General features: G+C 42.5%; 1 protein-coding gene across 6 annotated transcripts in view; it reads left to right on the plus strand.

Moving 5' to 3' along the window:
• Positions 1-26,508, plus strand: part of clip1a (CAP-GLY domain containing linker protein 1a) — a 50,112-nt gene extending 23,604 nt beyond the window's left edge. For 2 of the 6 annotated variants that reach the window (XM_042102439.1, XM_042102440.1), the window contains exons 9-27: positions 32-136; positions 2,118-3,041; positions 3,382-3,498; positions 4,207-4,264; positions 4,609-4,692; positions 4,878-5,034; positions 5,787-5,952; positions 6,232-6,447; positions 8,309-11,014; positions 12,569-12,706; positions 15,429-15,535; positions 17,399-17,522; positions 19,360-19,412; positions 21,085-21,202; positions 21,511-21,679; positions 22,569-22,621; positions 23,698-23,703; positions 24,552-24,679; positions 25,080-26,508. In XM_042102439.1, coding sequence (XP_041958373.1) covers positions 32-136; positions 2,118-3,041; positions 3,382-3,498; positions 4,207-4,264; positions 4,609-4,692; positions 4,878-5,034; positions 5,787-5,952; positions 6,232-6,447; positions 8,309-11,014; positions 12,569-12,706; positions 15,429-15,535; positions 17,399-17,522; positions 19,360-19,412; positions 21,085-21,202; positions 21,511-21,679; positions 22,569-22,621; positions 23,698-23,703; positions 24,552-24,679; positions 25,080-25,308 — 5,658 coding nt within the window. In that variant the 3' untranslated portion in view covers positions 25,309-26,508. The remainder of the gene's footprint in view (positions 1-31; positions 137-2,117; positions 3,042-3,381; positions 3,499-4,206; positions 4,265-4,608; positions 4,693-4,877; positions 5,035-5,786; positions 5,953-6,231; positions 6,448-8,308; positions 11,015-12,568; positions 12,707-15,428; positions 15,536-17,398; positions 17,523-19,359; positions 19,413-21,084; positions 21,203-21,510; positions 21,680-22,568; positions 22,622-23,697; positions 23,704-24,551; positions 24,680-25,079) is intronic. The other 4 variants (XM_042102444.1, XM_042102441.1, XM_042102443.1 and 1 more) reach the window with 4 other exon arrangements.
• The last annotated feature ends 1,077 nt before the right edge of the window (positions 26,509-27,585 follow it).

The raw sequence follows: 27,585 nt of genomic DNA on the forward strand, positions 1-27,585 counted from the left end.
CTCTTCCTCTCCCCCTTCTTGTTACTAACAGACGCAGACCAGGCTGGAGCATGCCCTTCTTAAGGAGCTAGAGCAGAGTCTGCTCTTTGAAAAGGCCAAAGCTGACAAACTCCAGAGGGAGTTAGAAGACTCTAGGGTAATGGACCTTCGCCCTTGACAGACAGGGGACGGGGTGGGGGTCGGGGGGATTTTGGGGGGAGCGGGATGGGCGGGGGAAGGGCGACATTGGTGTTGGTAGTTGGGGGGGGTTGGGGGGGGTTGGGTGTGAGGCTTTTGGCCGATTGATCGGGGCTTTGCAGAGGACGCACCACAAAATGGGAGCCCTGGAACTGCAACAGAAGGATTTGGTTTTGTGTCAGGGAGGGCAGGTGCCTTTGCTTCTCAGTGTGATGCATCAAGAGGTAATACCCTGAAGTGATGCCTCGAAAGCTTGTGCTTTTACTAAAATGCTCTACAGCTGCTTCTTCTTTTCACAAACTCTATAGTGACCCAGTCATGCATCTAATAACAGCATGCACTATACTGTTAGCCTCATTGGCCTACCACTCTGCTTATTTGGTAGACATAGAGCAGGAATCTTATACATCAACCATCAATTTTTTTAATGAGATTGGATGTAGCTGTGATTTTAAAAGTTACCTGTAATTACTTCTTTCTTAGTGTGCATTGTCTGCAGCTAGACACATGGCCCTCAGCCGCGATCAATGACCAGTTATAGCCTTAACATTTTATGCTTTCTTGTTAGGTTCACAGGCCATTTCAGGGCAGAGTTCCAAAGAGGTCATTCAAAATGGGAAGTGGAAAAGGGTAAAGTCAGTCAGTTTGTGTCTCAGTTTGTACCCATCAGTCAGTGGTAAAACCTAGACCCGTCCTCTCTATACCTTCTCTATACACCATGCGTTCCTTTTGCATCTCGCCAAACGGTGGCCATCCAGGTGTCAGCCCACCATCTGTCGGTTGTCTGTCCAGTGTTGCCTCTGATGGCGATGTCCGCTTTATCCCAACCCAAACCCAGTTCCATCAGTTTTAGGTCTTCGGATAAGTTCTTTCCTGTGTGTCCTTTGTGTGTGTGCCCTTTGTAATTCCTTGTCCAACCATAAGGTGGCAGTGTAAGTATAATATTGCCTGCAAAGTTTATAGACCCACTCCAGTAGGGTCTGTGTAATGCTTTTCAGTTTAATTTTCTATTTTAAAAATGAAAAATTGGAAATTGATTTCAATTTTCTGAAATTGTGTTTTTTTTTTTTCATTAAATGAATACATAATTGAAGAGTTTTATGGGTTTATGCGTTCAGCTCAAATAAAACTGATTGGCTGGCAATGGCTCACCCCTCATCATGCTTGCATTCACAGGAGATCTGCTTAGCTGCTGAGCTTACTAGGGTTTAATCAAGTTGTCAACTATTCAATATTAAAATCACTAGTTGTTGACATCGGCAGAAGACAACTACTTGTGGACAAATTCTTATCGATTCTTTATTTTTTATCCAACTCTACCTGATTTTGTATTTGTGTAATGTTGGATAAACGACTCCAAAATCGTAATTGTACATTTATTTTAATTATTAATTCAACTTTCCAATTGCCCATCTTTCATTGAACTATTCAGAAAAATGAACTAATAAGCATTACATGGACCCAATAGCAAGATCATCTTGCTCAATCATAAGCAAAATCCAGTTAGAATTGTCAGCATCATAGTATGGACACAAGACGTCTGGACACAAGTCATTTCAATCAGCTGGTGTGGGTTTTTAAATTTGTATTTTATAGATTAGGATTAGAGTTAGGATTTAACTCTAGCCCTGAAATGGCCCTGTAGGACTTAGATTATGACCAGGCTCACCCCCCATCTAGAAAAAGTAGACACAACACCCACCACATCTCTTCCTCGCCTTTACATGGTAATGCAGTCTCCCTTGTATAGACACGTCCACATGCATTCACTAACCGATACACACATCTTATATTTTCGATCAATCCTGACATGTAATCGTATACACTCGCGCACACACACACACATGCGCGCACACACACACATACACTTTCCCCCCCCCCCCTACTGCAGGCTTTGTGTGTGGGGTGGTGTGAGCCTGTGTGCTGTGACTCCTCCACAGGTGGCCACTGTGTCCGAGCGGTCCCGGATCATGCAGCTGGAGAGGGACCTTGCTCTGCGGGACAAGGAGGTGGCCGCCCTGCGCCAGCACCTGGAATCCGCCTCTGGCGAGGGTGGCTCCGGCTCTGGTGCCGACCCTGCCGCCGGGGTGCTCCAGGAGGAGGTTGCCTCGCTCCGCGCCCAGCTGTCTTCGCAGGGCACCGAACACCAGGCGGAGCTGCAGGACGTACGCGAGCGCCTGGAGGCGGCGGAGCGGGCGCACGGCGAGGCGCTGGCCCAGCTGCAGGCGTCCTCGGGCCGCCTGAGCAAGGACAACGAGCAGCTCCGCGCCCGCTTGGCCCAGGCCGAGCAGGAAAACGCGGATGTCATCGAGCTGTGGCGCTCAAAGCTCGCTTCGGCCATGGCCTCCCACCAGCAGGCCATGGAGGAGCTGCGGGCCACCTCTGAGAAGGGGGCTGGCGGGGCTTCGGCAGCAGAGCTGGTGGAGCTGCGTGGGGCTCTGGAGAGGCTGAAGGTGGAGCACAAACTGGCGCTTGAGGAGGCGGGAGCGCAGTGGGAGGCGGAGGCCACAGCGAGAGCCCGGGAGGCGGAGGTGCTGAAAGGGCAGCTGCTGAGCCTGACGGAGGAGAAGGAACGCCTGGAGGAGTCGCTGCGCAACAGCGTGGAGAGCGTTGAGGAGCAGCACCTGGTGGAGATGGAGGAGGTGCTAGGCAAGCTGCACACGGCGGAGCTCAGGGTAAAGGAGCTAGAGGAGGAGACAGGGCAGCTAGGGCAGCAGGCGGAGGGCAAGGCCAAGGAGGCCCAGGAGCTGGCAGCCTCACTCGAGGCGCTCCGCTCCCAGCAGACGCAAGGTAACCAGGACATGCAGGGCGTCAGAGCCCAAATGGAGGAAGCTGAGGCCAAGGCGTGTTCTCAGGAGGGCAAGGTGGGTGCTTTGGTTCATTCTGATCATTCCCCCTCAGCCCTGTCGGTTACATCTGTTTTTTTTATCTCCCAACATTTCTGTTCCCATCACTTCATAATTTGCCCTGAACAACATGAATTCAAATTCAAAAAGTTTTTGAATGATCCTATTCATACCCCTTACCCTTTTTCTCTATGGATGCTAAAGCACTTTTAAAGCAGGAGATGCTCTTTCCCTGTCATTATTTGTTTTGTTTTAATTCTCCATGTGTTTGTGTGTTTGTTTGCATCTCTCCTTCCCCTCCTCTTCCTTCATGTTCATACACCCCCTCCCCACCACCCACTCTCCGACATGACCCCAGATTAGCGAGCTCAGCTCGCAGCTGGAGGGCCGGCAGCAGGAGCTGGCCAGTCTGCAGCAGGGCCTGGCCTCCCTGCAGCAGGAGAAGGGCTCCCTGGAGCAGGAGCTCAGCAGCATGGTGAGTAGCAGGGGAGGGAGTAAGGAAGCCAGACATGGACGGAGCAAGAGCAATACTTTGTCCTCTGTGGAGGTCAGTTGTTGGTGTGATAGGTAAATGATGGTTAAAGGCAAGAAAATCCTGCAGCAGGTAATGGGAAATTACCATATCTCCAAAACTTGTTTGTTTATATATTTATTTATGTATTCATCCCACTGAAAAACATCTCAAAATGTTGAATACTAAATGATTAGTTGTCCTGGGATACCAGCTTAGTAAGCAACTCAGATTTCAGTTAAAAGTTAGGCACACCAGCACAACCAATATAAAAAGTTAGCACAAGGCTCCAGGCTATTATACTGGCATGGTGTGTGCATCTGGTAAAATTAAAAGTACTACTAGATATAATTCTGTCCTTTTTGACCTGCTGAACCCGGAGAGGTAATGCCTCATTCCAGCTGTAATCAAAGCTTGTCAGGGAATTACTTAAGTTCCAGTCACTGGCCTAATGACTTTTAATCTGTGTGTGTGTGCGTGTGTGCGTGTGTGCGTGTGTGCGTGTGTGCGTGTGCGCGTGTGTGTGTGTGTGTGTGTGTGTGTGTGCGTGTGTGTGTGTGTATGTGTGTGTGTGTGTGTGTGTGTGTATGTATGTGTGTGTGTGTGTGTGTGTGTGTGTGCTTGCCTCAACATCCTTTTTTTCCCTTTTCTTCTTTGCCTTTTTCTTTTCAGAAACAAAAGCTGGTGGATACCTCTGGTGAACAAACTAAATCAGCACAAACTATGCAAGGTATGTAGTTGTTGAGGGGTGAAGCAACCCATGCGGTGAAAGGATGCTACACCTGATTACTGACTGAGATTTTCATTTAAAAAAATCTCCCATGTTAAGGGATCACACCAACTTTTTGGAAAATGTGCTTATTTGCTACCTACTCCAGTTAGACACATAGTATACCCTACATAAGATATATTTACCCTTCTCTTCTCTGTTTGTGCAATAAGCCAGTCTGACACAATTAACCTAGCTAAGCATAGTTCATTGGAGATGGGTTAGACCAGTTAGCCTATAGATAAAAGGTAACTTCCAGTGGCTGTCCTTGTCAAAGGCTGACTTCTTTTTTTGTTTCTTTGCAGAGTTGCAAGAGAAACTGAATAGTAAAGAGGAGCTGTGCACATCTCTCTCCACTGAGTCAGAAGCACTTAAATCCCAAGTTGCTGGTCAGTGCTCTACTTCATTCTGCTTTTCATTCCGAGTACAAGCCTGCAGTGCATTTAGCAGTTCCAGAATTAATGAAAGTGCTGCTCATTGTACCTATTTGTACAAGATAACTTTGATTACAATATTACTTTGATTACAAGATTTAATGAAGAAGCATACTGATATGTCTATGTATACATGGTAGGTCTGGAGAGAAAGCTGAAGGCTAGTGAGGAGAAGCAAGATCAGCTGAACAAGGACAAGGCCAAACTGCAGAATGACATCAGTGATATGATGAAGTCATCTGGGGACAGTTCTGTCCAGCTGACAAAAATGAACGAAGATCTCACTCAGAAGGAGAGGTGAGTTTGCACAACCAGACATGCAGGCCAGCCTTTCTGTTTGACCTCTCAATGATGCATGACCCATTCCAGTGTACTTTTGTCTGCATTGTTTGAATAGTATTTACATTTGTTGTTCCCTCAGATTTCCCAACTACACAATATGCAAATGTACCACACACACTGTCTACCCAGATTAGAAGTTTAATGTTGCACCTGCAGCCTTATTTTATTTGTGAAAAGCCCACAGCGAAGAGACGAAGAGTCAGGGAGCAAGTGGGGGGGAAACATGGGGTGGGATCGGGATATGGGCACCTGGACCCCCAAATATGGTATGGGGGCGCTGTAACCTCGGATAGGTGCTAGTAGTAGTGTAGCCACTAAACTGCTGCTATGCTTTTATGTGCTACCAGTACGTTTAGCCTATTTCAGTCTTGCACCACTGACTGGGGTGTTAATGTAGGAAAAGTAAACTAGCCCCATGGAGGGACATCTTGGTAGATACCGGTAAATCTATTTTATATAGTGTTTCGTTCGCTTAAACATTTTGAAAATGTTGCAGATAAATGAGTTAGCCTCTTTCAGCTCCAGTCCATAGTCATCATTATGACATCATTATAGGATGCTCCTAAACCAAAGTTAGTGCACTATTCTCTTCAACTGCAGATTGTGAGCAACAGACAGTCGCAAAGACACAGCTTCAGCACACAGCGCACACAGCGCCCCCCACCCCCAGACTTATTTTATTTTAATGACTCTCCCTCTCCTGTAAGGCGGCTGGAGGAGTTGCAGACCCAGCTGGCGGAGCAGAGGGAGCGGGTGGCCCGGTCTGAGGAAGGCAGGCGACAGGAGCAGACCAGAGCCGAGCAGGAGCTCGCTGACACCAAGGAGAAGCTCCAGGGAGAGGTGGCCAACCTTCAGGAGAAAATCACTCAGCTGGTGAGATGATGGGAATGCTGATGAACGCTGCCTGGAAGGAATGAGAAATTGAATTGTACCTGGCTGTAATGTATTCGGAAATTGTTGGGGAGAGGATTTTTGAAACTCTGTATTTCAATGGCAGTCAACTCTATTTCTCTTTAACCACATCAAGCAGCATAATTCACTCCATTCAATAACCTCTAAATATTACCTAAACATCTTAGTGAAACCTGAAAGTATTATGGAGGGTTTCTGTTTAATGAAGTTTACTCTGTTGCCTGGCTTTTGTTTCTCCAGGAGAAAAATGTGCAAGAAGCTCAGTCTAAGGTCCAGGAGGCTAAGGTGTCTGGTGAACAGGCCCTTGCTAAAGCCTCTGAGCTCCATGCTAAGGAGCTGGAGGAGGTTCGTTCTCAGGCCGAGGTCACAAAGAAGGACCTCCGCATCTCTGCAGATAAAAGCAAACAGCTGGAAAAGCAGGTGGAGGAGCTGTTAGTCTTTAAGGAACAGGCACAGGTAAGTGGTACATTTTGTTTTGACCTGGCAATTTTAGTGTGTAATAAGTTATTTTATACGAATTTGTAAGGAACATGAAGAACATAGACACTTTGCAGCAAGGTATGAGACAGAACTCAGTCAGTACCAGGCTTATGTTATAACAACTGGTGTTATGTTTGTGATATGATATGCAAGTAAGGTTTTTTTAATGGCATTCTCACATGAAGATAACAGAAGCGAAGTTTGATTTTAAATAGCCACAATTGAGTACTGTGCTATTGATTGAACCATCATCATAAACAGTTTGATTCATTCAACATTCATGTAGACAACATGTTCATGTCCATACAAAGTCATAACCTAATTTTTGATGTTTTGCATCAACCACTTAATGGCAGGTGTACACCAATTATGTTTTAAATCCAAAGGAATAGACAGCAGGAATGTTCTTGGGATTTTGTAGGAAACCTTTGGAGGTATTTTTTTTGTTTTGTTTTTTTTCCCCTAGGGATGCACCGATACCAGCATCAGGTATCGGACTGATATTGTGCTCATATACGCTCATAAAATTATCCGATACCACGCACTGATACCACTTAATTGCACAGTTTCTCCTAAAGCTAGGATAGTCACTAGTAGTAGTGTAGCTACAGTACTAAACTGCTGCTATGCTTTTATGTGCTACCAGTACGTTAGCCTATTTCAGTCTTGCACCACTGACTGCGGTGTTAATGTAGGAAAAGTAAACTAGCCCCATGGAGGGACATCTTGGTAGATACCAGTAAATCTATTTTATATAATGTTTCATCGCTTAAACATTTTGAAAATTTTGCAGATAAATGAGTTGGCCTCTTTCAGCTCCAGTCCATAGTCATCATTATGACATCATTATAGGATGCTCCTAAACCGAAGTTAGCGCACTATTCTCTTCAACTGCAGATTGTGAGCAACAGGCAGTCGTAAGGACACAGCTTCAGTTCGAGAAATAGCAGCTTTATTCAATAGTTTAAACGGTCTTCTTCACTAACTCTGCTTTAGTCGCAACCTTCTCTCTTCCACCTTTTAGCTATTTGTGTGAGTTTTCTCTCTCGCTCGCTCTATCACTCAATCAGGCTCTACCTACCGAGTTGTTTCTAAAGCACCTGGTCTACTGTCTAGGATGTCTTGTAATTTTTTGTTTCTCTATCAGATGTTTGTGTCTAGGGAGAGGTAGTGTGGAGACAGTGCAAAGTCTCATTGATAATTTGTTTAATTAAAATGTGGAGACAGTGCTGTGCCAGTGTGGAGGCTTGTTTTACACAAAGCATCTTCTTTATTTTTGAATTGGCCTGCTATTATATATTCCATTTGATACTCATTATTATTCACTTTTAAGCATATTGTAATAACCAGAGCAGAGAACAAAATAAAACCTGCATTTGCATTTTTATGCTAGCCTAATATCAGTGCATCCCTATTTTTTCACGTCAGTAATGTTTCTCTTAGAGTTTTGAAGTATACATTGAAGTCACTGGAGATAACTTTTTAAAACCTTTACCATCTTAGCTACACTTTCTCCTGTTGCTCAACAGCCAAATTCCAATTTATTTGTTGGTGTACCCCTACTTGTTTCATTTTTCATTCCTTAAGCCAAAAAATTGATTGCCCTGCCATTCCTTCCTGGCTTTTTTGCTTGCAAAATGCCAACCTTACCTACTGGTGGTGTTTTTGGATTTTTATTTTTTTTTTGCTTGCAAAATGCCAACCTTACCTACTGGTGTTTTTGGATTTATTTTATTTTTTTTGCTTGAATTCATGTTTTTTTTTTTATTCACATAACCTTTCCCCCCACCCCTTCCCTTCTCTACCCCTTGTTTTTTTTCCACTTCATTTTCTCCAGTCTCTCAATGCTGACTTGACCTCCTCCAAGCAGGAGGCTGAACAGCTCTCTGCAGAGATTGTGAACATGAAGGGTGCGTCTGAGCGCCTAACAGAGGAGATTCAAGATCTGCAGGCTCAAAGAGAAACCATAAAGAAACAGCTTTCTGATTCCTTGGAGAAAGTCTCTTCTTTGGAGATGTCTAACAAAGAGCTGTCTGCAAAGTATGATGACATTAACACGCTCAAAGAAAAGCTCCTAAGCGAAAACAAAGATCTGCTGTCTGGCAAAACCTGCCTGGACAAGGAGAAGTTGTCGATCACTGCAGAAAAAGACCAACTCTCTCAACAACTGAAAGAACTTAGCATCACCTTGGAAAAGATAAAGGATGAGAACACTGGTCTTAAGGACTTGGAAGCAAAGCATCTGGCTGAAATTGCAGAACTCCAAAAGGGAAATGCTGAGAAGCAAGACACTCTTAAGAAGTATCAGGAGGAGATGAAACAGCATAATGTCAAAGAGACGCAGCTGTCCAGTGATCTTGAGAAGGCCTATAATGACAAGGATAAGATCAAAGAGGAGCTTGCTAAAAGCCTTAAAGAGCTGAAATCATTAAAGGAAGATTTTGAGAATGAACAAAACAAATTTGGGAAAGAAAAGAAGGCCCAAGATGCAAAGAATGCGGAGCTGCAGTCCATGCTTGAGTCCCTCACATCTGAGAAGGAAGACCTTTGTGCTACCAATACCCAGTTACAGGTTGAAAAGGAGAACCTGAATAAAGACAATAATAAAGTATCCACACAGTTGAAGGCTGCTCTGCTGGAGAAAGAGACCCTTGTTTCTGATAAAGTAGAACTTAAAAATAAGTTTAATACTACTAACAAGGATCTTGAAAAGGCCATGCGGAACATTACTGAGTTGGAAGCCTCTAAGAGCAGCCTGACTAAAATGCTGGAGGAAATCAAGATGAATAGTGAGGCAACAGACTCTGACAAATTGAAGTTATTGCAGGAAAAGGAAGACTTACTTTCCACATGGAGAAAGGTGTGCTCTGAGAGAGAAGAGCTTGCAAAAGAGAAACTGGAGCTTACAGAGAGGCTGCACCAAACTGCAGATGAGGTCAAGGCTGCCAATGAGAAGATCCAACAAGAAACCACAACCTTCGCTCAAGAAAAGGACACTCTATGTCTGAAGCTCTCTGAAATGGAGAAGTCTCTGCAATCCCTTCAGAAGGAGAAGACCAGCTTGGAATCAGCCTTGGGCAAGCAGAAGGTTGAGAAGGAGCGTTTAGAAAAGGAGAAAGAGGAGTTGATTGAGAAGCATGAAAAGGAAACCTCTGAGAAGTCATCCATTGCTGTTGAAAATAATCAGCTTTCAGAAAAATTATGTAAAATGAAGGACCATCTTGAGCGTGCCTCCAGGGAATGCACTGGTTTGGCTCAGGAAAAGGCCAATCTTATTGTTGAGTTAGAGGACACAAAGCAAAAGAAACAAGAAGTTGAAGGTCAGAAAGCTACTTTGTTCCAAGATAAGGTAAATTTAGAAGCACAGTTGCAGAAATGTAGTGCGGAGATTGATTCTCTTAGGAAAGCCAAGGAACAGCTAACTGATGAGCTTATGAAAGTGAAGGATAACAAACAACACTCGCAAGAAGAACATGAACATCAGAGGGAAGCTTTGTCAAAGGAACGGGATATTCTTCTTTCCGAGAAAGCAGATCTTTCTAAAAGTCTAGAGCAGCTTCAGAAGGACAGAGAAAGCCTGAACCAACAAGTTCAAGAGCTCTCTTCTGAGAAAAAGTCTCTTACAGAATCGAAATCTCTTCTTGAGGCTCAGCAGCAGACCTTGACCAAAGAAAAGAATAAACTCTCTAGTTCCAAGGGAAACCTTGACAAAAAGGTTGAACAGCTTGAGAAACAATTAGCCAGTTTATCTCAAGAGAAAAATACCCTTCAAGAGTCAGAATCTAAACTTAAGGTTGAAATATCTTCTTCCCAAACAGAATTTAAAGCACTTACAACAGAAAAACAGAACCTAATGAGTCAGTTTGAGCAGCTGAAAATATCTCATGAAAAGGTGGTCTCTGAGAAGCAGAGCTTGCAGGACGAAAAGGCAGAGCTTGAGTCCAAAGTACAGGAACTTAACCAGCAGGCCATGTCTGGTGCTCAGACTGTGGATGGTATTTCTGCCAATCTCAAGAAAGCCATTGAAGAGAAAAAAGCTCTGGCTAAAGAGGTGAAAAACCTTAAGGCTCAGCAAAAACAGAGTGATCAGGTGAGATCAGATATGGCAGTTGAAAAAGAACTCCTCTCTGGTAAATTTGAAGACCTTCAAAGAGAGGCCACTGCCCTATCCCAGGAAAGAGCCGACCTCCAGTCTTCCCGTGCCAGCCTAGAAAAGGAAGTCTTGTCCCTTCGCCAGACTCAGGCAATCAGTGAGAAGGAACGCTCAGAGCTCTTAAGTAGGTTGGAAGATCTGAAAGCCTCACATTCACAGCTTGAGACGGACACTCAGACCCTCCGTGCCTCAATGGCTGTGTTGGAACAGAAGCAGCGAGCGTCTTCAGAGATTGCCTCTTCATCATCCAAAGCCCAGGCTGAGGTGACATCCACCCTTGCCAAGGTGCAGACAGAGAAGGAGGTCTTGCTCAAGGAAAAAGAGGAGGCCAACCACAAAATTGCTCAGCTTGAGGCACAGTGCAAAAACACACTTGCAAAGCAGCTTGAGGTACTTCACTAATAGCAACCATCACCCAACTAACCAACACTGCACCTGCTTGGGTCATGTGGCACTTCTAACTGCATGCTTACACGCTGCCTTGGCTTCTTCTAATTTAACCTCTAATCCTGTTAATTTCCTTCACTGAACTTACAAAAAGCACTAACTTTGCTCCTAGTCAGTTGTAGATGGATGTCAGTTTTAGATTCCTGTGGGTTTAGAATGTGACCTGTTCCATTGTGATATACTGCCATCACAGGGATATCACAAAGGGTGACATTTACATTGATATTGAATTTAAGGGCACACATTACTTTGGAATTCACTGTGACACTGAATAGGGAGTGATCTGTGATCTTGAATATGAACATACCATTCTCAGGCCACAGGATCCAACTTCTTACAGTCTGTAGTTCACTACCTAACTAGTAATGTAGAGGAATCAAGGTGTCAAGTGGGAATGCATACAGGCCTGGTTTTTAGTAATCAGAATGTGCAAGAAATTATTGAAGCAATCCTACAATTGGCTGAAGCATGAAAGTACTATTGCATGACCAAAGTAATTTTGCATAAATCGAACTTGAACAAGATCTGAAAAAGGTTATACAGTGAGGAGAGATGTTCATTGTTAATGGTTCACACACCATTTCACACCAGTGGTGGCTAAGATCAGCCAGACAGGGTATAACGCCTTGTTTCCATACAGCTCTGCTTACGTTGAGACAACCGTAACCCATTCATTCCAAGGATCCTATCCTATTCCTATCCGTGATCTCCAGTATATTTGAGAAACCCCTCCTTCCGTTTTTCTTCTTCCAGAATTTACCTAAAATATGTTGGAAAAAATTTACTTTTGCCATGGCATGACCATATACACTGGATGCTAGGCTGCTGGCTTTATAGCATTGGAAAAATGAATTAGCAATTGAAAAGAGAATTGGTTGGCTAGTTCAACACAGTCTGTTCTATGTTACTGAATTTATCAATTTGATTAGCAGGGAATTGAATCCACAACGTTCGGCCAACTGCATGTTAGCCCAGCTCCTTAACCACTATACAACCACCATATTGCATATTTTATACATATTTTCAGACTTTATTCAAAGCTGTGTGGAAACGAAGCGTCACAGAATGTTCTTTCGTATCATGAACTAAATGTAATAATAATACTCATCAGTCACTCACTTTTTTTTAAGTTTGAACATGTTCATCATCATTTACTAGAACCCATGTAATTCTAATAACAAGGTTTAGAACGTTTTCTCTAATGTTAAACCTCTCTCAGATCTTGTGATTTAGATTTATATAGCAAGATTAATTAATGTACCTGTAATTTGGTGTACTGTGAAGAGTTGGAAAAAAAGAAAATTGCCAAAGCCTGGAGCACCTTCCGGCACCTTTTATTTTATTTTTTTACATATCCAAGCCCCAGACCAAGACACATGTCATACCAATGGTCACTTTGGTGTGATTTGTGTCCTAAGGACCAGGCTTGGGCCAGCCTTGAATCCTGGTTTTAAAGCATGTGTTCTAAGGTGACTGTGTTTGGCCCTCGGTGCCTAGGCTGCAGAGAGCGCTGGTCAGACGGCCGAGGCTCTTGAGAGGCTCACCCAGGAGAAGGGCCGTCTGCAGCAGGAGAAGAGCGAGGCCCAGGCCCTGGCGGAGGAGCTCAAGGCTGCCCAGCAGAAGCTGCAGAGCCAGGTGAGTGGGACAGAGAGTGCTTGTGTAACCTGCATTGTGTTCACAACGTGCCTCAGGCCTGCACTCGCCCGGACTCAAACCCACAAACAGCAGCATGTTGGATCGGGGGGGCGAGCAATAGGGCTGGGATAAACGATTATTTTTTAAACGATTAATCTAGCGATTATTTTTCCGATGCATCGATTAATCTAACGATTCATTTTTTCAGTCCGATTCGATTTCGATTCGATTATCGATTATCTCCCCATTAATTGACTAATAGCAACTTATACATGTTGATTTACATATCTGAATGAAAAAAACATGAATTCCTTAACATTGGAATATGTTTATTGCTCTTAAGATTCCAAAATAAAAGACTATACAAGTGCAAAGTAATGCATTCTTAGTCAGAGGTAGCATTCAGTTCAGTTCAGTAGGTCTAATTGAGTGCCTGTCACTTTAAGACGACGTTCGTGAGGGAATCCCTGCAATTAACATTAACACCATTAAAACGCTGCTGATGTGTGAATGCAATTCATAACATAGTTAGTTCAAATAACGGTTCGTAGCCTACTTCTCCTTGGGACAATCACTTTTGAGTCTTGAAAAACACTTTTCCATTTACATTGGGATTTTGCAAACATTCAGAGTCAATAAAATGAGCCCTACATGAGTAACGAAATTGACAAGCAGATGTAAGTAAGCATGCTAAACTTGACATCCGAACAGTATTCTAACGTTGGCTTTGAGATACTGCTTGATTGCATAACTTAACTTAGTTTGGTCTCCTCAATGTAGGCTACTATGTTGTGATGAGACCTTAGCAGAGTTAACTTGACTGCAGCAGTTTTGAACAAATTTGCACAGCATGGTCATGATGCTAAGCGGATTTAATAGCAATTTAGCCAGCCGTGTTCTATGCAATGCTTCTACGTGGCAACAACAATCCTTCAACAATCATGAATATTTTGTTAAATGCACATGCTGGTGCAGGGAAAGGCTGCGTGCGTAAAAAGTGCAGCTCAATGAAAGGATTTTATCTTATCTTTAATTTAAATAGTACAACAAAGAACATCAATGTGTGACGACCGGTTTTGAGTTCGTGGCAAATTCAATCAAATTCTGTGGGAAACTGTACATTTTTTATGTATGTGTGGACATTGGTGCATGTCTTGCATTATTTTCCATAAAAACAAAATTAGAACTCAGGTATGTGAATTATAATCCTTTTTGGGGGACAAAGGCTAGATGACTAGGTGCAGTGTGAGAAAAACAATTGACACATTCATTTCCCACCTGCAAAAGAGCTGGAGCTCACATACTCTTCAATCACCATGTTAAGAATAACGCGGGGCAAAGAAAGTGATAATGGTGATCATGAGGATGACGGGCAGTGGAGTAAGTAAAATGAGAGCTTGACTGGGGAGGGGCGTGGGAAAGGGAGACATTTTGCGTAATCCGACAGCATCTCAAACTTAGTGAGCGACTCTTAAGCTTGTACTCTTGAAAGAACAAGGCACGAAGCACACTCCTGCGTTGATGGTGGGTCATTTATTATTAATAGATTTATTTGTGTGCAAGCTGAGGGACCAGAAGAGTGGGTAGAGCACAGTAACAGTTTGGATCCAGGGAGGTAGCAAGATTGAAGGGCGGTTGAGAACTGCAGGTGTGGTGCTATAGAGATACTAGTAATACTAGTATTGAGTACTAATGCCTCAGCAGAGATGCTACAGCCTCAGCTCCTCCTGTGCTCAGGTATGCGTGTATATGTGTGTGTGTGTGTGTGTGTGTGAGACAGAGAGAGAGATGGTTGAAGTGCATATGTGCATTGTGTTTTTAGTGTACATTTTGCAAGTATTTAGCTTCAATCAATGATTTTCTCTATATATGGTCCAAACTGAATTAAGTGTGACAACTTTCAAAAATATTGGAAATGTTGATAAAGAAATAGATCCAGTGGAGAGGGCAATACTGCTGTCTGCTTTTTTACATGTTAGTAGTTGTTCTTTAAAAAATATATGGGAGTTGTATGAAGGTCTTGATATTGTTCTTCATGTAGTGAAACTTCTGATAACGTTGAAATGATTTGATTACTGACATTTCTCTCAAGGTTGTCACATATTGTGGATCCTCTTGGCTATAGCAAATGACCAGTATAAATCTTACATTTAGAAGTACACATGCAACGAAAACATAGCCTAATAAACAGTTTATTCACATCTTTCCATCATCTTCTCTTTCATCCTCATCTTCGATAGGAGGCCTACACAAAACTGTTCTCTGATAGTGAGTCCTGGAAGCCTGTTCACTTTCTTCTCCTGTAATGACTTATGTCAGACACATTATCATCCTTGTTATGAGTCTGTTTGAATTGCTAGCATCAACTTTCCTTTACTGTTCAAGTCCTTTCTCAAATGAAATGTAATAGCTGTAATTAAGACCTACCGTATGGTTTATTTGTTAATTTATCTTACAGTAGTGTCTTTGATGGGAACATGAATATGGTAATATGTGGCAATTGTGATTTATTGTATGTGCTAGAACCTTCGCAGTAACTAAGGACTTGGACTGCAGGAACTTAGACTGCTGCAGGCATTTTTGTTGTTTTACTGTGTTTACCTCAGCTGGAAACAGTGTTTGGTGTTTGCCTAAAGACTGGGAAATGTGGCTTAGGGGTTTGCCTGGGGGTTCATAGCTATCTGGCTGTCTGTGTGATCCAGTACCACTCCTGTCTGTTTAGCTGGAGGCGGCGACGCAGCAGAGCTCTTCCTTCCAGGAGGAGCTGACCCGGGCCAAAGAGCAACTGAGCACAGGGAACCAAAAGATCAGCAGCCTGTCCAAAGAGATGTGAGTATCACGCCACTGGTCGGTGGCCATGTCAACGAAATATGTAAACTAGTAAATATATTGCACACAACGGAATTTAGAACTAAATTCTGTACAGATGCATGTATGCAATTTTAACTAGTTTCTGGTAACTAATATAGATGTACACGTGCAGTATAAAGTACCACTGTTTGATAAGTATATAAAAGAGGGGTGGCCACACTCAACATCTGACTAAGAAGTTCATGGAGTCATTCCAAAATTGCTGGCAAAATGCTTAAAAAGATAAGGACAAACTTGCTGTGTTCATTTACAGACACCAGCTCTAAATGTTTGTTTACGGTTATTAAATTGGGATGGACTTCCAATACATTACTGTGTATTTGTAAGGAGGTAACTGAGGCCAGGACTATGATTTGTGTTATTTGTAAGGAGGTAACTGAGGCCAGGACTATGATTTGTGCTATTTTAAGACGATCTGCAGAAGCTCCTGTGAAGTTACGTCACTGATGATTTTGGAACAGCCATAAAATGTTATACATAACAAGCACACTTTCCGTGACAAGTAAAGTAGATGAATAAGTAAGGAATTTGTGACTTGCTGTAGCTTAGGCCAAGTAGAATGCCATCAGCACTGCATTTCAGCTCAGAGACTTAAACTGAGACTTTAAGTAGATTGTATATAATGCATGATTCCACTTGACGATCATACTGCAAAGTGTGATTGAAACATTGCTGAAAGATATAATGCAGTCTGGAGTGGTGATACTTTCCGTAAATCTGTTTTTGGCACCATTAGCACAGCACGTGTGCCCCGTCATCATTAGCAGGCCGTGTTCATCAGCCCTCTTGCCATCATGTCACAGGCTTGGAGAGCAGGCTGAAGCCTCTCCACTGGCACGGCAGTCTCCTCGCTGTGCTTTTGCAGAATTGCTTGCGACATGACTGATTTGGAGATGTCCATCTGTTAGCCTCTACAGTTCAACTGACCTGCTGTTACAGTGTGGCTTCTGTGCCCAGCCCTGTCATTCCTTCCTGCTCCAAGGCAGAACTGTATTTTACTCAGAGGCTCTCTATTTAAAGGGGAATTCTGGTCCAAAAACAACCTGGGAGGTCTATTTTTGGATGATAACAAGTGTACATTTTCACTGGGGACCAAAATGACATTAATCAGAGTAGTTTTGGGTCCAGAATACCAGACCAGAATATACATTTACAAAGAAATATCATACTGCTTAGCCTGGAGTGCAATCTTGCCACGTCAAAATATCATTAAACTTCTATGCTGCTGTGGAGAGGTTCCCTCCAGACAAACGTGACAAAGTGTAAAAAGAGGGAATAAAAAAAGCACCATCTGTGCAGTCCGTGCATTGCCTAAATTCTTCTTCTGTTTGCTGCCACCTTGCAAGGAAAAAGTGTCTTGTTTTATGGTGGTTGGCAAAAAAGGAATGGTGCAAACCACCTTCTGAAATGGAAATGTAATTAAAGCACTCTAGCACTCTAGCCTGTGTCCCTTATCCTGTCTGATTTACTGTCTAGTGTCACTTGAGACTTGCTTGCACATGCATGAAATGGAATAGGCTACTGTATGCAGGAAAAAACTGGAAAGTAAGGGCATTACTTTAACTTTGGTGTTTGTGAGTGCAGAATTTAGTCTGACAGTTTTCCAATCATTCAGAATGATGACATGAGTCACATGAAAGTTGAGAACTGTAATTTGATGCAAAACATAAAAGCTACATTTGAATTAGATATAATCAGTTCCTGCTCAAAAGGTCACGCGGTCAGATTGGTGTTTTACTTGACTATATTTGAATGCCGTAATTTTACTAGGGGTTGTTCTAAGCGCCTGTTAATGCGTTCTGTATGTCCTGTGTGATGTAGCGAGGCGCTGAAGACGGCAGCCACTGAGCAGGCCAGCTCTCTGGAGGCCCTGGAGAAGGAGAAGGCCTCCCTGTCTGAGGAGCTTGCCAGCAACCGGCAGGACCGCGGCAGCCAGGGGAAGAAGGTACGGCGGTCGTCCTCACCTGCAACCGCATGTTAACACTCCCTCTAAAGCAACGAGTATACATGTTAACACTCCCTCTAAAGCAACAAGTATACAGTACATGTTAACACTCCTTTTAAAGCAATGAGTATACATGTTAACACTCCCTCTAAAGCAACAAGTATACATGTTAACACTCCCTCTAAAGCAACAAGTATACTTCTGCATATATGGCCATGCTGTACGTCCTTATGCAGGGCTTAAAATTCATTTTTCAAAATGGGGGGGAATTCCCCCCTTAGGTTATTCATGTAGGGGGGATTTACACAATTTGGGGGGGAGGGGGGGTCGATTCTGATACCAAGTCAAGAATTGCGATTTCAATACTTCGATACTTTTTTAAAAAAAGTGTTTGATTTTGGGGCCCCCACCACCCTGACGTCATCAGTAATATATACTGTAGTGGGATCATTCACAACAGTGGACATCCTAGATTCTGCTTGACTCTCTCCACACACACAAACACACACTGAAAATGATAGCTTATGTGATATGTTTCTATCATATATTTTTGAATTCATATAGAGTGTATTTATTTAATAATGCATTTTTATAGCATTTCACTAGTAATTACTACTAGCTAAACATATTTAGTAATTTGAATGCCTCATATTGACGTTTAACCTATAACACTTAGGCATATCTTTAATGTGGTGTGTAGGTCCAATTGAGTGCACATTGGTGATGAGTAGGTGTAATTGAGTGCCTGTCACTTTAAGAAAATACCTGAGAGTAATTCTATGGAGTAATTAGCCCCCCTTCAACCTGACGGTTTTAGGCTGTAGTCGCTAGTGAATAAAAGTTGTGCATAGTGCGGTATGTGTATGCAAATCATTATGTTTTCTATGTCATTAGATACAATAAATGTTGACATGTCGAAGACAATCTTTCTGGGATCAAGTGTTGACGTGACCTGAGCTAGCAGGATAGTTACCAAGGAGCTCTTTCCAGATGTAAAAGTTTGCCATGGTAGCGTAGCCTATTTGCGTAAGCGCAAAGTGGTTCTCTCTCTCTCTCTCTCTCTCCGTGTGTGTGTGCGTCTGCATGAGGCTATGTTCAATTCAACTCGGTAGTTGATCAGTCCGGTCAATAGCACTGCATTCACGCCACTTAATGATTAGGCTATATTAACGTCATCAGACAGGCTGTAAAAGTGTATGCGGGAATTTCTCGCATTATGAAGGCTAGAGTTGCGGGACTTGAACAAATTATGCGCAATACCCGCAATCCCGCAGTGAAATTTAAGCCCTGCTTATGGGTGTGCATATCGCCCATCTACTGGATTGGCGTGGTACTACACACTCAGTTTCGCACAGGCAATACACAACATCTGTACAGACACAAAATATGGCTAAAGGACTGAACGTACAGTATGACTAATTTTGTGTCATCTTTTCTGTGCGTAGCACGCATATGTAGAAGTATACTAGGGCCTCAATGAGTATAAGGGCCAGTCCCAATACTACCACGTCACCCTAGCACTTCGCCCTTTCCCATCGTTTGCGAATATATATATATATATATATATATATATATATATATATATATATATATATATATATATACATACTTAGAAGTATACTAGGGCCTCAATGATACAACAGTCTTCTAACTTTCCTACTGATCTCACATAGCAATTGGTATTTAGTAATACAGTTTAATTGACATAGTAGTAGAGTTTAGAATAGCTTTATTCTCAGACCAGCAAACTAAAAGGGACGAGAAATGTTCCATTTTCTCTTTTATTTTCTCTTTTATTTAACTGTTTTTTTTGTTTTCCCCCTCACTCTCTCTGTAGCTTGAAGAACAGTGTGCAACTCTCAGCAAGCAAGTCAAGGAGATGAAGAAGAGGTAAGGACATGCAGTGATTGAGGCCCTGCTGGGTTCTCAAGGGGCTAGGAGTCGTCATGGGTCTTTTGACTGCTGACTTGACGTGTGCTACTTCCAGCGCTACGTTCTGCTTCCCCTTGCCAGTCTGTTTATATGTGCAAGGCTGCTGCTTTGACCCTGGAGGGTGGCGTTTCGCCAGTTGTCTCTGCTGCTTGAATCCCTCCTAATTGTTTGCTGTTGGTTGCTTCTTTCTTGTCTTTGGTGTGAAAGCTTTCCTGGTAATGGGTACAGGTATTTATGTCGCTTCTGCTTACCTCATTTCATGCTCAGAGGACTATGGCTATTGGACATAGCCAATTTCATATTTTTTAATAAAAACACCCACAAGGTTTTTGGTCACGACACTAGGGCTGAACGATTAAGGGAAAATGTCTTAAGTACAATTTCTCTGAGAGATTTTGCGATTCGATTTACAATCTCTATGAGTCAAGCTTCAGTTCAGTATTCACTATAATTGTACATTCCTTGACTCTGAAATAGTCGTTTGCTTGCTTTTGTCTTATTGGGCAAGCCAGCACAAGCTCTGCTAGCCTTTTTAAGTACATTCAACGTACTGCTGCTTGCGTTCACATTGTGTTCATCAATGTTCACTGTGTTGCCTCAAGAAGTAGCAACTTCTTGACAATAGGTCAAATCAAACTCAAGCTGTATGATTAGTTGCAGCCTTCAAGATTTTCCATTTGCTAATTGTGATTTCGATTAAAAATCGATTAATCTTTCAGCTCTACGCTCCATGTCCACATTGTCCATGCATTTTATGCAATTGTATGTTTTTATATTTTTGTTTTTTGTTTTATTATGGTGTTAGTGTTTGTTGCGCACTTTGATATTTGCATACATTTCTCCCCTTCACTATTGATATTCACCTTATTCCGCGCGCAAAAATGGGGGCGCTAGCTTTGCCCACATTGTCTCCGAACTTTCCGATTGAGCAGTACATCCATTGCGATACATTTAGATAGCAGAGCTCTATCAAGATGACTGGCATCATATGTTATGGGTCATCCTAAAGTTAGGAATGTTTATTTAGGATTTTGGTGACTTATATTTTAGGATTTTGGTGACTTATATATTGTTATACACCTTTCCTATCTGAAGTTAGGAAAACACTGACTTTGGAGTGACTGTTCTGTAATGACTTTCGAAACTAGTTACCATAGTTACCAAACAGATAAGGATTTGTTTCTCCATACGATACAGCAGCCACTGCCGCAAATCGTCTACCCACTGAGTAGGGGGGAATAGCCTTAGGTAGCGAAGTACAATATTGCAGTCTGACCTCCTGATGGCATTTGTCGTTTTCCTCCCAAGTTAGCCTCTCTATCCTCTTCTGCCATGTTATCCCACTGAAGCTAACTAGACATAGCTAGCCGACCGGAAGTTTAAAGACAAAGTGGAATTTTAAAAAATGGGCGGGGCTGAATAAGGTGAATACTCCCTTTACAATCACACCCGATGATAAGATTAGGTTAATGTGTCTTTAACAGTGAGTGCATCACTATCGTTTTAAAAATGTTCACACATTTGATTTTTGGTTCATCATTTGACACTGTTCATAAACTCCCACCCATGTGTAGAATAGCTCCCAGCGCTCCGTTTCTATCTGACCCCTCGTTATCTCGGTTGTGAACAGGGAGAATGCGCTGAAGAAACAATCAGAGGAGGAGAAAGCAACACTCCAACAATCAGTCCAAAAAAGCAGTGCCTTGATGACAGAGCGGGACAAGGAGCTGCAGAAGCTTAAGGACGAGGTGAAGCACCACACACTGAATAAGCAGGAGCAGATCATGCTGAATTTCTGTTCTGGTTTTGTCATTTCTGATATTTGCTTTCATGTTTACTTAATGTGTAGGAGATCATTATGTGGAGTTATATGTAACATGCATACGTTACATTTGATATTAATGACATTAATTGACATTTTATTCTGTGTGCCTGCTACATGTCTATGTCTGTGTTAATCTGTCTCCCCATGTGAATATCATGATGTGAAGTTATTTGTAACATACGTTATATGGTGGTGTTACATTCAATGACTAATGTCTCCCCGTACGAACAGCTTGCCGAGCTGCGCCGTGAGAGTGCCTCGGCTAAGACACTGCAGATGGCTGTGGAGATGCTGGAGGCTGAGAAGTCTCGTCTGCAGGAGCGCGTCTCCAGCCTGGAGAAGAGCCGGGCGGCAGCACCGGTCACCACCACCGCAGCCTCGAGCACGGCATCCAGCCCAGGTGAAGACCAGTCTCTATACAGGCCAATCATAACATACAGTACCACCATATTGGTGGTTAGTGAGGTTCCCCCATCACTGTAAAGCGCTTTGGGTGCTTTGAAAAGCGCTATATAAATGCAATGTGTTGTTGTTGTTGATGATGATGATGATGATACAACCTCCATACAGGCCAATCTCCTGCAGCACAGTTCACCATACTAGCTCTATTATTTATTATTACACGGCTCTTCACAAGGCAAGTAGAACGCTCCATTGACTTGAATAGGATTTCCCCAAAAAATAATGACCGCTGTCAATGGCAACGGAGTTTGTGCTTCTAATTCAGGTATTTCATATCCCTACACAAGGACTGGAACTTCATTCAAAAGTGAAAGCAGACGGTTGATCAGCTGTGTTCTAAAGAATGTTTGATTCAAGTTCAGCGTGTTGTTGCGAACTATTTGTTTCAGCAAATGCCACGATGAACGGTAACAAATACTGTAGGCTAGGCTATGTAGGCTAAAGTCATATCGTGGGGAGTTTATTATTTCGTTTTGGCAAGTAGCCGTGTAATAAGCGGGATAATGTATAGAACGCCGGTCATTATTGGTTGCGCGTCGGGGTCCGGTTCGCCCTGTCGGGACTTATTTTCCCCATAATGACCGGCGTTCTATACATTATCCCTTACGTAAATCACAATAGTTCTTTAATGTGGCATATATGGAGTCCTTGTGGTCCAGTGGTTATCTTCACTTTTAATGATCCACTGTGTTATGCATGTTTCACGTTTCAACACTTCACAGTAAAGGTTTGTACTGAACAGTAGTACCAACTATATTACATTGTGGCTGGGTGATAAGGATGAATCCTTTGGTTCATGTAACATGTGACATACCTGTTCTCTTCAGGTGACTCTGCTGTCGACCAGCTGAGAGAGGAGAAGGAAATGTCCGACAGTCAGGTACCCACAATTCTTCCCAGTGTATACCACTTGGTTTTAGCACAGTAGTGATTGGTCATTTGGTAGAGGTAAAGGTTACTGAAATTACTTTGGGAAGAATTATATGTGTTTTTATTTTTCTCTTCTATACATAATTGTAAGTGTAGCTTCATGAAAGATCAACATTGTTATTATGCACATTTCCCAAATACTTGTCAAATAAGACAAAAAAAAAAACATGTTTTTTGAGACTAAAGATTAGTCTGTCTTGACTGACGCTGTATCCTTATGTAGCTACACTTAAATATAAGCTAAGACCCAGACATCTATGTGTGCATATTTCTGTCAAGTCATACCATGAAGCAGCAGAACAGGGACCCATTCCAGTTAAGTTTGATCCATATGTTTGTGAGATCATGATGTAGCTTTGCCCAAATCAGTGTCAGGGTATAACATTGACCGTTGGATTGATATCCCATGACCTACTAAACTTACCGACTTAATGGACTTAATGAGAGAGAGGTGAACAAAACTATGTGAACTGACATGTTTGTTGAATTTGATTTGCATTAATTGAAAACTAGACTGTAATGCCTGTGAACATTTAAAAGCCTGTTAGTGTATGCAACTCAATCGGCATCTGCACCTTGCACAAGTGTTATGTTGGAGATGCACAGATCTGAACCCCAGTTGAACTGACCTGGCACTCTGGTCGGTCAGACCACACAAACTTGAATGCGGAGGACCTTAAGCCGGGACATTGTCACAGTGTCCTGTGTAATAGCACATTACTTCAGAAAGTGTTTTTGGCATGCTTGGTATGGATGCAGAGGGTAAGGTGGGAGGCCATCCTGATTATCCTGCTCTCTGCTGCCCCCTGCTGGTTAAGAATGTGCCCTACAGGCCCTCCTAGGTTGCTACTTTCCCACCTGTCATTGGTGCCTGATGTGTGCATTTTGATTTGGCCAGAGGTGGGTCTCTAATTGGTTTTAACCTGTTTTGTCTCCTCCCCTGTCCTCCCTCTTCTCTCCTCCTCTTCCCACTTGTGTTTCTGTCTCTTGCTCTGATGTTGGCAATGCCACCTTCTCTCTAAACAGGCAGCGGTTTGTTACTGTTCTCATCCTCCTCATTCGTTCACGCATGTCTCTGTTCAGTTTTTCATTCTGAGTTCTTGTTCACTGTTTCTGGGTCTGTTTCGTGGTCATTCCATGTTCGTGGACACCAGTAAAAGAACATCGACTTTTGGATATTCGTCCTCTTTACTACTCTGTCTCTACTCTGTCATGCGTCTGATGTCATTGTCAGAAATGTCTGCCCAATTAATGTGCAACATGCTATCCACACGATTGGATTCTCTACCAGAAAGAAGTCATTGGAAACTGCATAGTGAGCATAAAGTTTGAAATTTAGCATGCAAACTTTAGTCAGTACTGATGCGCTGTGTCTGTTTTAAGACATTGGGTTTGACTCCTGACTCAAGTTCTATTTTAGTCAATGACTCCTTGAAACTTTGCAGGAAAATGTCTGGTTTCGACCTCTACATATCAAATCAAAAGGGAGACAGAGGAAGTCATTGTTCTTTTGCCGTGTTTGTTCCGTGGGGGAATGTCTCATACCGTACATGTTCTCGCCATCATGCTGTTTTGACTATGGGATGCGTGAAGGAATGCAGGTCTTGCTTCCAGACAGGTAGTGGTCTACTGGCACGCGGGTGAGAGTGTGTGGTTCCCTTGTCACATGGTGCTGTTTTCATGTGCATTTGGACTAGCTCTGTTTGAACGAGTTTGTACTAATGGTGGCTGTGATACTTTTTTACACTTTTACAGAATTGTCTGATAACCTGATGTTGTTTGTCATGTCATTTGTGATGCAAGTAATTTGTGTGTATATATTGTGTTGTGTTTTTCTTTTTGTGGCTTTGTCCCTCATTTGCATTTGCGTGTGTGGACAGATTGAGTTCCTGAATTCGGTGATTGTAGACCTGCAGCGTAAGAACCAGGAGCTCAAGTCTCAGTTGGAGAAGATGGCCGAGGCAGCGCTGAACGGGAACAATGCAAATGAGCTGGACAACTACGACAGGTCTGTGCCCATCTCATTTCCCCCTGCCCTGCTCTGCTCTTTAGTCTCAAACTGGGTGATATACAACGTCTTACTAATACAACTTTCTTTATAAAAACCTTTTTCATCTTGACCACCTGGTTGTTCTGGTACACCTTAACAGATTTTTCCAGGTCAAATGGAATAATAATGGAATTATGGAATAATAATTGCTGAATTTAAAACTTAAACAGACGAAAGTGACATTAAATAACACACAAAGTACTGAAAGAATCAATTAGGAGCAAGATGTGCATAAGTAAATGACCAAACTGTAAATATGGAATGTACCCTCTCCCTTGCACAAACACAATGTTAGAATCCACTGTTTGTTTTTTGTTGGCCTTCTCTCATCCCCCTCTTCTCTCCTGCCTGTTTGCAGTCTGGCAGAGGGGCCCGCGAAGAAGAAGGCTCCACCGCGGCTTTTCTGCGATATCTGTGACTGCTTCGACATGCACGACACCGAGGACTGCCCCACGCAGGCGCAGATGCCCGAATCACCACCACACACCACCTACCACGGGAGCCGCGAGGACGAGCGGCCTTATTGTGACATCTGCGAGGTGTTCGGCCACTGGACCGAGGGCTGCAACGATGACCAGACCTTCTAGAAGCTTCTCAACAAACTCTCTGGAGGCTTTAGCTCGCCTGCTGCTCTTTCTCTATCTCTTCTCTCTCTCTCTATCTGCACAAAGCAGCCTGCAATACCTGCAAAAACACACGCCTCATCATCACACCTCGCACAAGAGTGTTGTGTGTCTATACTCTGTGTCTATGAACACTGTGTGTGTGTGTGTGTGTGTGTGTGCGTGTGCGCAGTGAATGAATGTGTGTTGCATAAGTGCACTCGGTCATTCACACAGTCCCAAAGCGCTCTTACTGGGAGATCATCTCAAGAATTAAGTCAATCAACTTAATCTGGTCGCCCGTTGCACACTTCCCTGACTGTTGTTTTGAAGACGGGAGGCAGATGGTATTCTATATCACCACACAAAAAAAGTGCTCAAGATTTCTTTTGGACTAGTACTTGATATGAAACACACAAGAAAAAGAAACAATGTACAACCCTTTCAATGGGTTCTTTAATATTCTTGCATATGGACTCACACAGTTTTGTGTGTGTGTGCGTATGTGTGTGTGTGTGTGTGCAAGGAGAGAGGTGACCTTAACTGTTGTGGTTAAATGTCATTTTTGGGGGTGGCTTGCTTTAGGGGAATTTAGGGAGGTCTCTTTGGACTCTGTAACGTGTCCTCATCCTGAAGAGGGTACAGTGAGGAAGATGCCATTTATATCGTAACGCACTGCACACTTTACCCCTCTCAACGTACCCTTGCGTGAAAAGACCTCGGTTCCCTTTCTGAAATTGCCTTTCTGAGAACAAAGAAATCAACGATATCATTAATGATGAGGATAAAATATTTGAGAGCGGATGGCATTTGTGCTGTCACATTTTATGTAAGCTTTTCTTCGTTCTTTTAAATGTTATATATCTGTACAAATCTAATGAAATAAATACATATGTTTCAATGAAGATATCTCCTGGACTGACTGTAAAGATGTGTTTTGACATGACTGTAATTATCATTTTTGTAAGCGAGGAAAAGAGCTCTTGACACCATAATGAACACATTTTCTTTTGCCTGTTGAGGGTTGAGTTGTCTTGGTGGATTTTGTCCAGTATGCTGTTGAATGTATATATATGGCAAGCATTTGGGAAGAATGCCAGTGTTAAGATAACTTCTTTTTGAAGCATTTTAGGCACAGATTTTTTTTATCCCAAATAAATGCAGGTGGTGTTTTGTAAATTCTAATCGTGTTCCTGTGAGTGATTTTACAAGAAAGGATTTTGAGGTGGACTTAGTGACCGACTGTGCTTCGTTTGAATTTGGTGACTAGCTGAATACAGTGAGGCTCATACGTTTTGCATGCTAAAGTTGACTAAAAAGAGGAATATAAAATCATCCTTTGGAAATTGATCTTAATGCCTTAAGTAAAACAATGAGGAAATATCCAACCTTTAAGGACACCAATTTTCTTTGTGAATGTATCGTAAATAAATAAATGTTCTTCCTTAAAATACAGAGGTCATAAGTATTCACACCCCTATGTTAAATTCCAATAGAGGCAGGCAGATTTTTATTGTATTTTTTATTGCAGATTTTTTTTTAGCCGAATTCTGACAACAACAAAAAATGATTGGACTGAACAGATCTTTCAGTTAGTTTTTTGGGCGGCTTTATGGCCTGTACTACAGACAGCTGAGATGAGGCAAGAAATGAGCGGGAGTGAGTTCTGTAGAGAGGCATTCAGGCCTGTGGTGTGGGTAAACACAAATCATGCTTGATGAAACAAAGCTCCCTTGTGTGTTTTTTATGATTAATTTCATGTTTTTGAGAGACACTTTATTATGAGTTGTGATGCAAGAGCCCCTTCATCCCATTTCTTTTCAGTGGCAGATGAAGCCAAATTCCAAGCCAAAAATGCACATGTAGGCGGTAGATTAATACAATAAACCACATTACAAATATTTTACCAGAGAACCACCAAGCTATGGCTTTAGCAAGATCAATTTGTGCTCTCCCAAAAGACATGTTGTCTAGTGCAAGAACTTACTCTAGGAGGGTTGTGTGATGGAAAATTCATATTTCAATATTTTGTACGCATGCTTAAACTGTATAAAGCACGTCACTGAAAGAAATGGCATATTAGATCTTTAAATACCTTTATGAAGAAACTGGTTGCAAACAATTGCTTTATGTATATACAGATGTAGCCTATAGAAAACTTAATACATATCTGAGTATATTCCGAGTGAATTGTTTGCAACCGGTAAAATATAAGTAATTCTTTAAAAAAAATAAAAATAAAGGAAGAGTGCAACATTGTGG

This window comes from Alosa sapidissima, chromosome 8, assembly GCF_018492685.1.
Source record: "Alosa sapidissima isolate fAloSap1 chromosome 8, fAloSap1.pri, whole genome shotgun sequence".
NCBI classification, from domain to species: domain Eukaryota; kingdom Metazoa; phylum Chordata; class Actinopteri; order Clupeiformes; family Clupeidae; genus Alosa; species Alosa sapidissima.